Here is a 13,161-nt window from a genome sequence, read left to right as displayed (position 1 = left end):
TAGCGAAACAGTAGTAAACATTTTATTATTATTATTATTATTATTAATATTATTGTCATTATTAACATAGTTGTTTAATGATTATCCTCCAAACCTTCCAACCTCCAACAACATTTTGCTACTTCCAACAATCTCCTGTTTAACAAAGAATCACTTAAAGAGCCGATCTTAATGGAGGAGGGGGGAGGGAGGGGAGGAGAGAAGGTTTATAGCTGGTAGAAATCTCAGAAAATTGCTTTCAATAATATGCTTTTTTTTCTTTTTTAAATCCATTAATGAAAACAAAACAAAAATCCTGTAGATAGGTCAACAACGAATAGCTGATATTATTACTGGAATTTAGGGTGCCAAGCGTCATTAATCTTAGAAGTGATATCCCTTGGTTATCTCTGTAAGATTAAGTCTCCAGGGTTCAAGTTCTCTTTCAATCTCAGGGTCCTAAATAGAACTAGAATAATTCTATCTCAAGATCATAAATAGAACTAGAATAGTTCTATCTTAGGGTCCTAAATAGAACTAGGATAATTCTATCTCAGGGTCCTAAATAGAACTAGGATAATTCTATCTCAGGTTCCTAAATAGAACTAGGATAATTATATCTCAGGGTCCCTAAATAGAACTAGAATAATTCTATCTCAGGGTCCTAAATAGAACTAGGATAATTATATCTCAGGATCCTAAATAGAACTAGGGTAATTGTATCCTAGGATCTTAAATATCTCAGGGTCCAAAATAGACCTAGAGTAAATTCATTTCAGGGTCCAAAATAGAACTTTTGTATAATTCTATTACAGAGTCCTAAATATAACTAAGATAATTCTATCTCATGGTCCTAAATAGAACTATTGGATGATTATATCTCAGGGTCCTAAATAGAACTATGATAATTCTATCTCAGGGTCCTTAAAAGAACTAGGATAATTATATCTCAGGATCCTAAATAAAACTAGAATAATTTTATCTCAGGGTCCTTAATAGAACTAGGGTATTGTATTTCAGGGTCCTAAAAAAAGTAGTATAGTTGTAAATAATTATTCTTCAACTTTTAGAAAGTAAATATTAATATTTCTTATATGCACGAGTATATATAACAATTTGAAATCAAAGTTATGACCAATAACAATAGTTTCTCTAGAGATAAATAGGAATTAGTCCGTCATCCTTGGGCAGGCGAAGGTTTCAAGGGTACTGTTGTGAATCGGAATGCCACTCTACAAATGAAGAGACACATGAAATTACGTTTACAGTCCCTTTTGCTATTTATCATAATAAATAAAAATCTAATTTCTAAGTTTTATTTTTAAATTTGTGAAATGTATGGTGTCAAAATTAGCATGTATGAAGCAAAAGCCATATATGTAGATAAGAGTAGGGTTTTATTTATGTTTTTATACAAATGTGAAAATTGTAAAGATAAACTATAAGTTAGAGGTGTAGAGGGGGGGGGGGGAAGGTTAATCTCTCACCCTGAATAAACCAATAATAATATTCAAGTTAAATAAATTCATGATTACATTTATATTTAAATGTATGTATCGATTTTTAAATTTTACATTTTCTGAATCAATTCATATATTGTATTATACACGGACAATATCCTGCACTGGAATATCAAGTTCAGTTTAAGCCGACTTTAGACCCTACAGGTGTACACATCTCTAGATCTACCTGACTATCTATCTATCTGTATTTCAAAGTATATATCTATCTATCTATCTATCTAACTTCACTTGTATATATCACACACTTACAGTCTGCTAGCTGTGCTGCTGTAGTGTGCATAAACGCACAGAATGAATTGCGTCGTGAATAAGCGCCTAGCTGCAAATCAAAATTAATGCGTAGTTTTGTAAAATATGGATCCAAAGATGAGCTTGGTTCCCGTCCTTCCTACTAAGTGATAGACTCGGAGTCAGGATGGTTTTACTCTCCCGTAAGGTTGGGTTTATCTCCTGTTCCTGTTCTAAGATACTGATTCTTCTAACATTCTCCTTCATCTCTTTATACCTGGTCAAGATTTTAGGGAACTCAAAATAACATTTTAATTAAAAAGTTAGATTATTTGAGAAGTAGTTGAACCACCTAGACTAAATTTAACCACTTGAACCGGCGCGCAAGAGAACTTGTTTAACCGGCGTTACGTGGTTCAACTACTAATCGCTATTCATTAAATCTTAAATATTAATATCCAACTATTCTCTGCAATAAAAATTTCTGAGAATATTTTTGCCTATAAAAAAATTATTCAAAAAAAAGATAATTTGAGTTGTATAGTTCGGATGGTTTACAACACCCAGGAGGGTCTCTCAGTCACATACGTAGACAGGAATCTTCTACAGGTATAATATTATACTTTCTATGCCAGGAAGTCAGGAAGAGGGGGGGGGGCTGATCCCTCCTCCCAAGACATAATTTCAATTGGCTCTGTAGTTATAAAGTGGAACATCGGATTCACAACGATACCCTTTTAAGATTTGTCTGATCAAAAATGAATAAGATATCCTAGCTTTTCTTTATGAAAATTGATTAATTCAATGATGAATTTTCTGTAAAGTGACGTATGCTCCGCGGATTTATAGCAAAGCAATACAGTAGAACGAAATCATCAGAATTCAACACGTTTCTAGAAAGAAAAACAACAAGAGCCTCCTTATTGTTACTCAGATAGAGGTGCAGTTGTGAATCTATAATTGAAGAGGTCACTTCAACTTTCATCTACAGTCCCTTAGAGATGCTGACAGTGTTCTGATTGTATATTTCTTTAGGAACATTTTTAGAATTTTAAAAATTAAGTTTTGATCTTTATATGTATATGTAACACTAGATTGAACTGGAAGGGGAGAGTGGAGAAGAGAAAGATAATCAGGCATTTATTGATATTCCTCGAGATAAACCAAAACTTTCCTTCTCGGCTAAAAGTACTCTTGAGAAGCTTCTAGAGAGGGAACAGCTAGAGAAATCAGCTGATCAGTTGACCAAGGAAAAAACTCCACCATTAGGTAATAGAGACTAAATCAATTCACTTCATTATTATTTTCGGACGCATTCGTATATAGTTGATATTTCATAATATTTTAAATTTGTATGATCCGAGAGTTACTTTTGAAAACATTAATTCCAGGCGCGCAACTAAGGGGGGGCCAGGCCCCCCCCCTAGCCTGATTAAGGGGGGGCATGCCCCTCCCTTAAGAAGTCTTGCCCCCCCTGTAGGGGGGGGGGGGGGCAAGAAATGACGAAGTCCATCCTGTTTTGCAATTTAGCGATTCATGAATCCTGACCCTGAGGAAATTTAAGAGCTTTATCGTAAAATAAAAAAAAGATAATTGAACGTTAGTTTATTGAGCTTATAGTTCAATCCATATAGCACTTAATACACCATATACACACATACAGACCCCCTTCGTCTCCGAGCCTAACTACTGCCGTAGATCAGAACAGTTTGACAAGGTTCAAATGTGTCTTAATCTTTGTTTTTTTTTTCACTATGCTGTTTTTTCCTGGGAAAGGAAAAGGGGGTTTATCAAGTATTTTTTAGATATTTTCACTATCAGTTCTGCCACATATTATGATATTGCTTTAATACTGTAGTACAACTATTCAATTAATCCTACATGTTCACCGCAAATATTGTGTGATGTGTCATATTAAAAAAAATATTTTTCATGTAAAATCATGAATTTTTAATAAAAGGCATTTCTTGTCAGTTTTTGAGTACAATGTACATATTTGATTTATGGATAACTTCAGCCGTGAAAACAAGTTGTAAGCTAAATATTATTTTAAAAAAAGAAAACTAAAAATATTATTAAATATCAACTATATACGAATACGCCGAAAAATTATTGATGATTAAAGGTTGCAATATCTGAATGATAATTGTTTCGAATTAAAATGATTTTTTTTTCGATCCGAGTGTTATGTTGCAAGTTTCTGAATTTGTATGGAGTATGGACGCTACGTTCTTCAGTATGAGTCGCTTTTAACAAATTTCTCCTTATAGACGCAACAGATAGAACTAAGATTATTAGCTACAGAGTGTCCCACATCATATTAGATCGTTAATCGGTCAAAATCACGATTATCAGGACTAATCAGATAATTTTAGAAGAATGAATCATTTTGAAAACTTGAATAAGGCTAATATAAGAATTTTCTTGTGGAAAATGCAAGGTCTTTCGAGTATTATGTTTTTTTTTAGCGTTAAAACTTGTAGATAATCTAATATGATATGGGACGCTCTGTATCACCATCGATAATTTTTCGCCGTAAGCCTATACCCCCTTTCATTTTTTGCAAGCACTCCCTTTAAGTTATGAAAAGTATTTTTAAAATATGTTTATTTTAAGCCTACATGCAGAGTTTCAAATATTATTAAGCTGATTTTTTTCTCATTCGACAATTTATTTTAGGTGGTCTATCAGGGGGTCAGATAATACCTGGGAATGCTGGACTTAGTCAGTTGAAGGTTTGCATTTTTACAATATCAAAATGTCAAAGTTAACTCCCCCCCCCCCCTTAAACATTTAAAAAATATAAATCATTAACCCATAGTTTTGACAAAATAGTAAAAAAAATATTAAAATTCAATAGTTTTTTTTTGCTAGGCGTCCTTGAAAGACCCGTCCTTTGTTGCTAAAATCAAGGACCTGGAGGACCGGAGGCAGGACCTCTATGTTTCAATATTAGAGAAGCGAGGACAAATTGTAACAAGTGAAGACGGATCTAAAACGATAGTTTCCTACCCTCAGGTAAAAAAACAATATTCATAAATTCACAGAAACATGCTGCTACTATCTCCCAGCATTCAGAAATTATAAAAGAAAACTATTCGCTTAAAGCGACTGTAAATATAATTTTTTGATAAAGTTGCACGTTCTATTCACAAAAGTACCCTATGTCATATCAAGTTTGTAAGATATCGATATTTTTGTTTTAAAAACTGTTTATTTTCATTAATGGTGTCTCTTCAAAAGTCAATTGCGCATTTCTTTCTTCTGAACCAATGGAGAAGTTATCAGAGTTAAACACTTTAAAATGACTTTATCTTCCACATTTCTGATCAGATTAAGGTTTCAAGGTTACCACCGTTGTGAATCGGGACATGTCACTCTTTTGACTGGAAGGTCATTTCAAATAGGAGGAAAGTCCTTTTGAATAACTGTTATTAGTTTAATATTATCATTTAGTGTTCTATAATAATCTATCCGTGACGAAGCTTTAATTACTTAATTAATTCTGAGCTGTGTTCTTTTAGTAATAAAGGCATTTCCCATCATGCATTAAACAGAATCTGATATACTCCCCATAAATCATAATGTTTAAATACTAATTTTTTGCAACCTCAATTCAAAACTCACGCTTGATCTAAATGTCCACTTCCGAAAACTTTTTCAGAGAGCTTTTTTATTGGTTACAAATTGATGTACAATATACAATTCATACATGTAAATAAACATGTATGAATTGTATATTGTATGTATATTGTACATATATGTAAATAGTGCATTCTAATTGAGTTCACTTTACTTTAATGGGGGGGGGGGGCTTTTCTAAATGTTCACAATAACATAATTGTTCAGAGTAAATAGGGTTAAATGGTAAAATAAAATTATTCTCCAGGTTCCAGTTAGATTCCCCAATAACCTAGAACGTAAACTCTCGGATTGGACGGAGAAAGAAAAGATTTGGTTAAACATCACACACTTCCCCTGGCCTCTGGACGAATCCTGTCGACGATTTTCCGTCACATTTGGCCGGAAACTACCTATAGTGGGACTAGCCAGCTATCCAAGCTCCGGAAACACGTGGATTAGGAAAACTAAAATGAATATTGTCCCGACATGTTTTTATCTCCAAAATGTCTAACAAAAAATAGTAGGTTTTAAGCGACTGTTTACAAAAATAGGGAAGGAGACAAATAATATGTGAAGAATTTTTTTTTACCGAATTATTGGGAGATAAACTTTGGTCAATATTGAAAAGTTGTGTTATGAATATATTGAAAAGTTGTGGTATGAATATATTGAAAAGTTGTGGTATGAATATATTTAAAGTTGTTGTATGAATATATTGAAAAGTTTTGGTATGAATATATTGAAAAGTTGTTAATTTATAATATAACTATTATTAAATTGTGATTTGATAATATAATAAATAATATAAACCTTGAAGGAAGTCTAGCATGAAACACAATACATTACAAAATACCAAAAAAACCAGATTACATCCTCAGACAAGCTGTTTTATAATTAATTTAATTCCAAACAAATCATTTAGATATTACAACCAATAATCATCGATTATTTTTCGACCCAATCGTTTATAGTTGATATTTCATAATATTTATTATTTTCATAATCTAATAGTAACTTTTAAAAACATTTATTTCTGTTTCGAGGTTTTTTGATGATAAAGACGACATTTTCATATTTTCCAGGAATGTTCGAAAATCCAGCGCCAGTGAAGTATTATTAAAAAACAAAACAAAACAAAATCAAAAATATTATGAAATATTAACTAGATATGAATGCGTCGGAAAATAATCAATGACTTTTGTTTGTAATATCTGAATGATTTGTTTGGAATTAAATTGATTATTTTACGATCCGAGTTGAATGTTGCAACTTTCTGAATTTGTATGGACGCTACGTTCTTCAGCATAAGTCGTCCTTAGAGACGCAACAAATATAAGTAGGATTAGCAGCGATCAAAAGCGCTTTATTTTTCACCGTAAGCCTATACCCCCTTACATTTTTTACGAACACTCCCTTTACAGGAAGTGTCGATGCAATTTAAAGTGACCCTCCATTAAAAAAGTTACATTTATCCATTTCCAGTATTTATTTAGTTTTGTTTACAGATATTTAATAGAAGGCATCTCTGGTTATTATACTGGAAGTATGTACAATGATCTTTCACTCAGGTATTTATTTCAACACTAGCGTTGGAACTCACATCAGTTTTTCATAGAAAAGTCATCCTGCTCAATTGAAAACTTTAAAACCAAGCTGAAAACATTCCCTTGCTTCTACCAAGTTCCCCTGTCAAAATTTGATTTATGATCGGGCATCCAAGCATATATGCAGTAGAACACAGCTTTGCCCAGAGTTTTCCCTATTATTAAAGTCATCAGCTACTGAAAACTTTAAAACCAAGCTGGAAACATTCTCTTGCTTCTACCAAGTTCCCCTGTCAAAATTTGATTTATGATCGGGCATCCAAGCATACATGCAGTAGAACCCAGCTTTGCCCAGAGTTTTCCCTATTAAAGTCATCAGCTACTGAAAACTTTAAAACCAAGCTAAAAACATTCCCTTGCTACTACCAAGCTTCGTGATTTGTGATAGAACAACGATTACTACTTTATATATACTGCGGAAGAACATTTCAGGAATCTTTAGAAGTTTACTCTTTTAAGAAGCTGAGTCTTTGCCACAAACTCAAATTTTCTAATACCCATATCTTTGCAACCTGACGATGTAGACCTTAGATATTCAAAACTTAGACTTTTGATATAATAGAATTCATAGTTTGAAATATCTAAGGTCTACGACTTTGGGTTGCAAAGATATAGGGGCTAGAACATCGGTCTTGTGACAAAGACTCAATTCCTTTATTTAAAATTCTCTTCTGTTGGCAGAAAGAAGGGATTTTATGGAGAAGGACTTTCTTCCGACAGTCAGATGGTACTAACTGTTAAAACACATGGACATACAACAGAAAAAGGTAAAAAAAAATATCAACCAACAGAGAACTTTTAATACAGTCTTCGTCGTATGTACCAATACAATGAAGACGACTTTCTATTTCAACTTTGCAATCAATATTTCAAACAGCAGAGACACGGAAACATATAAACAAAGAGAAGTTGTCAATTAACAGCTTCTATTTGTTTACAAGTAAACTTGGAATTTGAAAAATGCTTGTGAGGGATCATAGAATTATTATTAAAAAGTTGTCTTCATTATAATGATAAAATCGCTATCCACTTATATACTATGAGTAAATGATAGTTAAACAAGGCATGATATGTGTCTGGCTCAACCTTATCTAGCTATTCATTAAATCCAACTTTCCTTTTAATTACAAAAGCTTAGTTTTATAATTTCGATTATATAACCAAATTTAGGTTCAAATGTACCAAGAGAAGAACAGTACAAGTACAACCAGGTATACAACTATAACATATTTCTAATGTCGTCTTTTAATCACATCATAATAACACGTGATTCTTCATTCATAGAGTTTCATGCCCGATTTACCACGGTACCGTTAAAAGCTACGGATTAAGAATGAATGTGATAATCATGTTTATCTTTTTCAAAACTAAGTATTTTCAATTGAGGTGTTGACACAAGTGACTTGCGCATGTCTGCTTCAGAAAAAATCGCGAAGAAAATGACCAGAATTAATCATTGTTCAAGATACAAAAACGTAATATCTTTCACATTATTGATCAGATTAAGGATTATAGAGTATCGTTGTGAATCGGGCGTGGCCCTCTATTAAATGGTCAGTTACAATTACAACGACAATCCCTTTCAGAGAATAGTTTAGATAAAGGATGTTATAGTTCAGATAAAGGATGTTATAGTTTATATAAAGGATGTGATAGTTTAGATAAAGGATGTTATAGTTTAGATAAAGGATGTTATAGTTTAGATAAAGGATGTGAACAGCACTGCTATACTAGTTATAGTTTAGATAAAGGATGTGAACAGCACTGCTATACTAGTTATAGTTTAGATAAAGTACGTGAACTGCACTGCTATACTAGTCATAGTTTAGATAAAGGATTTTATAGTTTAGATAAAGGATGTGAGCAGCGCTGCTATACTTATTATAGTTTAGATAAAGGACGTAAACAGTACTGCTATACTAGTTTTAGTTTAGATAAAGGATGTGAACAGCACTGCTATACTAGTTATAGTTTAGATAAAGGATTTGAACAGCACTGCTATACTAGTTATAGTTTAGATAAAGGACGTGAACAGCACTGCTATACTAGTTATATTTTAGATAAGGGACGTGAAAAGCACGGCTAAATTAGTTCTAGTTTAGATAAAGGATGTGAACAGCACTGCTATACTAGTAATAAGAAATCCATTTGCAGCGATTCTGGGACACCGACATTTAGATCAGGTAAAAACAATTTTTTTTCTTAACAGCGTTTCCCCCTCAGCCCCCCCCCCCCTCTAAGTGAAGTTAGTTTCTTCCCACCACCACACTCTTTCTAACCAAATTGATTGTTTTAGTCCAACCCTGACATTTACTTTTTTAATTGTTCTTTGTAAACAATTCTAAAAGTCAATTCAAAATTATTTTTCAAATGATGTTATCAATATTTTCGTTTGTTTTTAAGGGAGGCCACACTGGATTGGCTAAGGAGGACCAGTTTCGTGGGACGGGTTGGCAGGAGTTTGTTCAAATAAAATCTGACTCCTGGTTCAACTTTTACTCCGACTGGTTAGATGGAGTGGATCCAAACCAAACTCTAGTCTTACATTATGAAAATATCAAAATTAATCTCAGGTCTAAAATTCTTTTTTTTAACTATTTTTTATTATTTCATTGCCGATTTTGCAAAAAATTTTCTGAATGGGGGGGGGAGGGGCTAATATCGGGGATGCAAAACCACGCCCCGCCCACTTTCTAATTGCACCTTTAATCATCATATTCTCGATGTTGTAGGCATTCATTGCGTCGAATCCTTGATTTTCTAAACCTTGAAGAAGAGGAGGGTCGACTACTGAGGGGAGTGGGCATACGGGCAAAGAATGAAAAATTGCATAAGACAAAAACAGATTGCACTTAACATGGCAAAAAAAATCAACTAAAAAACTGGTATTTTGAAAATGCATTTTAAAATAATCAATTTAGAATAGAACCCAATTTAACACATTTGCATTGCCTTGATTCAAACTTGGGATTGATCAAAGTTATCAATATAATGTAACAAGTTTTTTTGTTCTTCAGGAATGAGAATATAAAGGATCCGTATACGGTTGAACAGAAGAAACTGATAACGAAAAATATCAGAAAACTAAACGATAAGCTTAAAATAAAGGGCAAAGAGACTCTTCCTACTCATCTCTATCAGTATTATTAGTTTGGTCTTTAAAGGAAATAGTGAACGTAAATTTCAATTCTTCATTTGAAGAGATTATAGACCTAAATGTCCGATTTGCAACTTTAATAATGTGGAAGATATCGTCGTTTTACACATTTCTACGCATTTTTTAATCCTTTGTGCGGTGACGATGAATATTTATTATTGATTTTTTATGTTTACTTGTGTATTATGCTGCCAAGTATGATTGGATGCCTATAGTCACTATTTCTGTAATCTGAAAGTTAGCGATAAACATTTTCTACCATTTATTTTGATCGAAATATTTGATTTCATCCGACACTCCTGTAAATTGTACTTTCTGCCTGTAAACCTTTAGCTGATCATATACAATTAGATATTAATGATTTTGTTTCTTGGAACTATTTATTTTCATTTGTGGTTTCTTTGCGAAAGTGACTTGCGCATTTCTTGCAAAAAAAGAAGTAATGGAGAAATTATCAGAATTAAACACTTTTCTATAGTCATAAAACGTATTTGATCATATTAAGGTTTCAAGGGTACCGTTGTAAATCGGGCATTGCCATCTTTGCATGAAGGTTCACTTAAAAATACGCTCACAGTTCCTTTATTATAAATACTGGACCTCAGACCACCGGATGGAAATAACAGTAATTTACCAATTGATGCTCATATTTAATTATGGTTCATTTTTTCCTCTTTATTTTTTATCAAATGCTCCTTCCCTTAATAATCATAAAATACTAATATCTGTGATCTAAAGTTATAATTGTTAAAAAAGCGCCATATTGCAAATATGCATTTTTTATTCATTGTCTCATCGTGGAAAATATAAAAGTTGTCTATATATATATACAAGTTTTATTTTAACATTATTGAAAGTTTTAGTTAGTCCAGGAGAGTATGGAATATATATCAAATAATTTATAGTATAGGGTTAGCCACAATGGTTGAGACTTTAAAGACGACCTGAAAGTCTTTCAAATTGATGATTTCGAGGTTAAACAGAGACAGTATGAATTCTGTGCATTTGTTTCTGTAATCATCCTTTGTGGTTAACCCTGTATAAAAATGCGGAACCTTGACAGTTTAAAAAAATTCCAGCACATTTTTAGGATTTGAAATTACAAATTATTGAGTACTTTCTGACTACAAAGGTTTCTTACCTAAATATTTCTTAAAAACTTCTTAAAAAGATTTTGTAGATATAGATATAGATATAGATATAGATATAGATATAGATATAGATATAGATATAGATATAGATATAGATATAGATATAGATATAGATAGGTTAAACATGTAGTTGGAGTCGGGTGGGGATAAATACCCATTAATGCAGGAGACATTAGGTCTAAATCAGGTTTATGGCCCATTTCTTAGAAATAGGCACAAATTGAAAGATCTGGTGTTTAGAATCGAAATGTTAATAGTAAAGAAAAAGTAGTAAGTTAATACCTCATGATTCTATAATAAAAAAGATTAGTTAGCATATAATATATTTGTAAAGAAACTAAAAATCTGAAGTTTGGTTTGGCATCTTCATCTTACCTTAGGCACTGAGCTGTCTAGTAGTATAGGGTCACCTAACCAATCCAACAGGTCCCCGCTCTCAGAGAATACGAGGTCCACCTTGCCCAAGTACTTTGTGTACGCATAGGCCTGCACCACCAGAACCCTGCCACCTTCATACACAGACTTAGAGTTGGTTGCTTTATGCTGGGTAACCTTATATACTTCATTGCTGCATAGATAAAGATTTAAAGAGTATCTTTGTAAATCAGGCATGCCATTTCTTAAATGGAAGTTCACTTGAAATATTGTTTATATTCCCTTTAAGGACAAGGAAATAATAGAATAATAAATACAATACCTTCATTATTTACTAGAGTTGGATAAGGACCAATAATCAGATCAATATTTGGGTTCCTGACCAACCATTTAAATTAAAAACATGTGAAATAAAATACAAAATGGCAGAATGGGAGGAAAAAAATACTTGTAAAAATGTCTGGTAATATATTTTACATACAGAACCAGAAAACTCTAAATATGAAAACGACTTTTAGACTCGAGTTAGTCCAACACGCATGTTACACAGCAATTGTGCAATGTTCACATATACCATTTCATTCAATAAGTGGTTTGATAAGTGTCTAGCAAACCTATTTGCTTTGTAACAACATCAGATACATTCAAATTTTGAGATAAAGTAGTCTTTCTATTTCTGGGTTTTTTGGTTATCACTGTATTTGTTGGCAAACTTTTTTTTAGATGAAGGATTGTAAAAATGTCTGAATTTTTCTTGCAGATAAAAATTTGAGTGGTTCCTTTTCTTTTCAGTTTCTGAGTAGAGGAATGAATGAGAATGTCCNAGGTACAGATCTAAAGAGGAATAAATTAGAATGTCCACCTACCACCACATCAAGATGAGGTACTGATCTAAAGAGAAATGAATGAATTTGCGATTTCTCTGTGAACGTGGCTAAAACATTTGAGAAATTCACAGAGATCAAACATTTTTCAAGTAAAAAAAATCTTCCACATTTTTGACCAAATTAAGATTTCAAGGATACCGTTGTAAATCGGGCATTGTCCTTTTTAAACGGTGATTGTTTGTATGCCCCTAAAAATAAATTTTTTAAAACAAATTCAGAACGTTGATATTTTAAAACACGTTTTTGATTCTTAACAAAAGATGTGATGTTTTCTTTGGTAATCAAAGATCGTTCCAATTTCTTTAAAAAAGTTAATTTTTCAAAAGAAAAAAAAAGAAAAAATCATTGTTCTTCAAGTTGACGGCACTCAGCCCTCATAAATATACAGTCCAGAAAGCTTACTCTAAAATACTATATTCTAGATAAATACCAACCTAGTAATATCTTGAAATCTCTCTAAAATATTATATTCTAGATAAATACAAACCTATTAATATCTTGAAATCTCTCTAAAATACTATATTCTAGATAAATACCAACCTAGTAATATCTTGAAATCTCTCTAAAATACTATATTCTAGATAAATACCAACCTAGTAATATCTTGAAATCTCTCTAAAATACAATATTCTA

At 32.3% G+C, this 13,161-nt stretch overlaps 2 protein-coding genes across 2 annotated transcripts in view; one reads left to right on the top strand and one right to left on the bottom strand.

Annotated features, from left to right (window-relative positions):
• LOC111711756 (5'-nucleotidase) overlaps positions 1-114 on the bottom strand; it is a 5,808-nt gene extending 5,694 nt beyond the window's left edge. The window contains exon 1 of the mRNA XM_023486181.1: positions 95-114. Coding sequence (XP_023341949.1) covers positions 95-114 — 20 coding nt within the window. The remainder of the gene's footprint in view (positions 1-94) is intronic.
• A 1,606-nt stretch (positions 115-1,720) lies between these two features.
• Positions 1,721-11,750, top strand: LOC111711755 (uncharacterized). The gene is made up of 13 exons (XM_023486180.1): positions 1,721-2,023; positions 2,275-2,339; positions 2,825-2,999; positions 4,410-4,465; positions 4,605-4,748; positions 5,620-5,813; positions 6,860-6,922; positions 7,640-7,725; positions 8,129-8,169; positions 9,061-9,141; positions 9,362-9,531; positions 9,691-9,761; positions 11,647-11,750. Exons 1-13 carry the CDS (start codon positions 1,918-1,920, stop codon positions 11,748-11,750), a joined length of 1,356 nt encoding a protein of 451 aa, XP_023341948.1. The 5' UTR covers positions 1,721-1,917.
• Positions 11,751-13,161: the final 1,411 nt, after the last annotated feature.

Source organism: Eurytemora carolleeae, unplaced genomic scaffold, assembly GCF_000591075.1.
Source record: "Eurytemora carolleeae unplaced genomic scaffold, Eaff_2.0 scaffold1112, whole genome shotgun sequence".
Taxonomy (NCBI): domain Eukaryota; kingdom Metazoa; phylum Arthropoda; class Copepoda; order Calanoida; family Temoridae; genus Eurytemora; species Eurytemora carolleeae.
This window is presented reverse-complemented; position numbering and strand designations above follow the sequence as displayed.

Excerpts from the sequence above, each read along its gene's own strand:
- LOC111711755 (XM_023486180.1), top strand. The coding sequence starts at position 1,918 with ATGGTTTTACTCTCCCGTAAGGTTGGGTTTATCTCCTGTTCCTGTTCT. Across the intron at positions 2,024-2,274 it reads ATACCTGGTCAAGATTTTAG|TTCGGATGGTTTACAACACC; the intron begins GGAACTCAAAAT and ends TGAGTTGTATAG. Across the intron at positions 6,923-7,639 it reads TACAATGATCTTTCACTCAG|AAAGAAGGGATTTTATGGAG; the intron begins GTATTTATTTCA and ends TTCTGTTGGCAG.